The sequence below is a fragment of the Octopus bimaculoides genome, chromosome 1, assembly GCF_001194135.2.
Source record: "Octopus bimaculoides isolate UCB-OBI-ISO-001 chromosome 1, ASM119413v2, whole genome shotgun sequence".
Classification (NCBI taxonomy): Eukaryota; Metazoa; Mollusca; class Cephalopoda; order Octopoda; family Octopodidae; genus Octopus; species Octopus bimaculoides.
The window spans coordinates 99431786-99434502 of NC_068981.1; the positions used below are offsets into that span (position 1 = coordinate 99431786).

General features: G+C 36.1%; 1 protein-coding gene across 1 annotated transcript in view; it reads right to left on the reverse strand.

Annotated features, from left to right (window-relative positions):
• The window catches only part of LOC106879279 (shiftless antiviral inhibitor of ribosomal frameshifting protein homolog), a 96342-nt gene extending 93826 nt beyond the window's left edge, over positions 1–2516 (reverse strand). Inside the window, exon 1 of the mRNA XM_052968608.1 lies at positions 1557–2516. Coding sequence (XP_052824568.1) covers positions 1557–1604 — 48 coding nt within the window. The 5' untranslated portion in view covers positions 1605–2516. The remainder of the gene's footprint in view (positions 1–1556) is intronic.
• Positions 2517–2717: the final 201 nt, after the last annotated feature.

The following is a 2717-nucleotide window of genomic DNA, read 5'->3' on the forward strand; positions in this document are numbered from 1 at the left end:
TATTATTATTATTATTATTATTATTCAGGTCACTGCCTGAAATCGAACTTTGAGTTTGATTCCAGTCAGTGACCTGAATAATAAAAATAATATCGAAAAATACCTTAGGAATGAGAACCCAGGTTCGAAATTTCTCCAAGACACCTGATGAAGGCTGGAGGGTATATCAGCCGAAACGTTGTTTTAACAACAAACACAAATGTAAATAATGTATATCCCACCATGATTGACCACTGAACTCCACAGTTTTTCTCTCTCCGTTTTTTTCCTCCTATTCCTTTCTGTCAAAGAGCGTAGGCTTGAAACGTAAAAGACTTTTCCCATTTTCCCAGAGCGTTAAACTAATACACCTGCTTGCTGTTCCTACACCTGTCTTCGTTTTACTTTTTTTTTTTTTGTTTTGTAAATTTGAACTATATATAGATATATTTCAATCAGCCTGCTTTTCGTTCTTTCATCATGTTGAACCGTTAATCCCTAAATTTTTTCTCCCTCTCTGGTTCTTTTCATTCTCTCTCCTTTTTCCTCTTAATCCTTTGTCGAAGAGCGTAGGCTCAAAACGTAAAAGACTTTTCCAGTCTTCCCAAGCGTTAAACTAATACACCTGCTTGTTCTTACACCTGTCTTCGTCTTTTGTTTTCAGTAAATCTGTATGATATATATATACGGGGCGGGGGGACAGGGATATTGCTATATATACCACGGGCTTTTTTCACTTTCCATCTACCACACTAAGATTTTGATCGACCCGGAGCTAAAGTAGAAAACACTTGTCCAAGTGACTGAACACAAAACTACATGGTTGGGAAGTGAACTTCTCCACAGCAAGCATACACGTGCCTATAAGTACGTGTGTTGTCTTGTAATTTCTTACAAATGGTGTACTCCAGTTTTTCGATCAACAGACGCCTGTGTCCTTAATATAATTTTCAGACAGAATCAGCGTATGTGTGCGATAAAGGTGTACTTTTTAGAATTACATGTACAATCTATCCGTCTGGCTTCCATACAGTTTCTGTTTTTTCCAATTTCATTCACAAGTCCATGATGCCATGACGTGAGAGCGGAACTGGGACTTCATAGTTTGGAGGGAACTTCTTAACCCTTCACCTATAGTGCAATTACTTTTGCATATTTGCGTTGTGTTACGTAATGTAATTCACCATTCATAATAACTTTATCAATAACATTTACGCACACACGTGTGAATATGTATACATACATACTACACACAAACACGTTAAATAAATCCTGTAAAATAATTCGTGCATGTTGTAATATACTTAGAGTACACCCGCAAGTGTATGCTAATAATATATAATCGAAAATGAAACTATTATGGTTTCGAGAAAAAAAATGCATTTAAGACAGTCTTTAATTATATATCATGTTAAATTCAGAAGTTAAAACCTAACCAGCTTATTTACAGTTAAGCAATAATAATTAAAAAAAGTCTTTTTGATCACGAAAAAGTTTTCAATTACCAATTTTTGTAATTACACATTATAACAAACGGTTGTAAAACTGAAAGTGAGCAAAAATAAAAGCTAACATACCATTTTAGTTCGATCACACATTTGTTCGTATTCGTCGTTTTGGGCCATGAGAGAGGAGAAATACTGCGGTAAAGCAGCAACAGGCTCTTGTTTTGGGTTGTTTTCTAAAAACAACTTCTTTTTTTTCCTTTTTCGTAATTAAATATTTTGTCTCGCTTTTGTTGTGGTTGATAGTTTCGTTATTAAAACATTATTTGACAGATTCAGGGAGTTAGTTATAAACTTTAAGCCTGACTAAAGTTTTAAGAATTTAGAGATGGTAATGGGACATGAGTTGAAGTAGGAAGGCTGGGCGGAAGATTGAGGAAGTAATAGATGGGAAAAAGAATATGTATGTGTGTGTGACTTAAAGGAGTGGCTTTATTTGTAAAATATCAGTCGCTTGTTAGAGACTACTTTCAACAACTACAACTGCTGAAATTACATACTACACGTTCATGCTTTTACATCTTAATATTTTTATAATATAGAAAAATATTGTTTCTTGTCTGAGAGTCACACTTTATGTCGAATTATAAGTGCCTTTCATTTATTGTTCATTATGCGCGGCCGGCATTTTATTATTGCCTCTATTTGTTGATAGTTTTGTTACGGAACTGACCACAAGTGTATGCAGAGTTGGTCAGTTTCTTTTGCACCCTCCAAGTGTATGGCATCGATTTTCGAAGATTTAATATCCAAAACTTGGTAAAATATATAACGACAAGGAAAGTAATTTTGAGGAGGGAACTTCAGGCAGATGCAGTCTTTAACGGAGACATATTGTTACGGAGGCAAACTCTCCTTCTCGATGATCGATCGGATCGAAGTGGTAAAGAGGGTGACCGTCGACAACGATTATCGCGTGCACGTGACCACCATTACTGTCGCTACCGACAACCAAAGCAGCAGTTAAGGATGTAAATGACTGACTATGTACCGACTGAACTATTGCGGGCGGACGATCATCCTCCAACCACTGCAGAAAGAAAACAAACACAAACGTAAAAATGCATTCCATCTAGACCACATCCTTAGCAGTCTCTCATCAGACACCATGAAAACAATACGGAAACCAATCAAAACACGAAGGAGTTATTACTGCTCACCAAAATCTTCAACCGTAAAATCGAAAAGTAGTTGAAATCATCTCAATTTTAATGTCCAACCCAATCAAAAGAG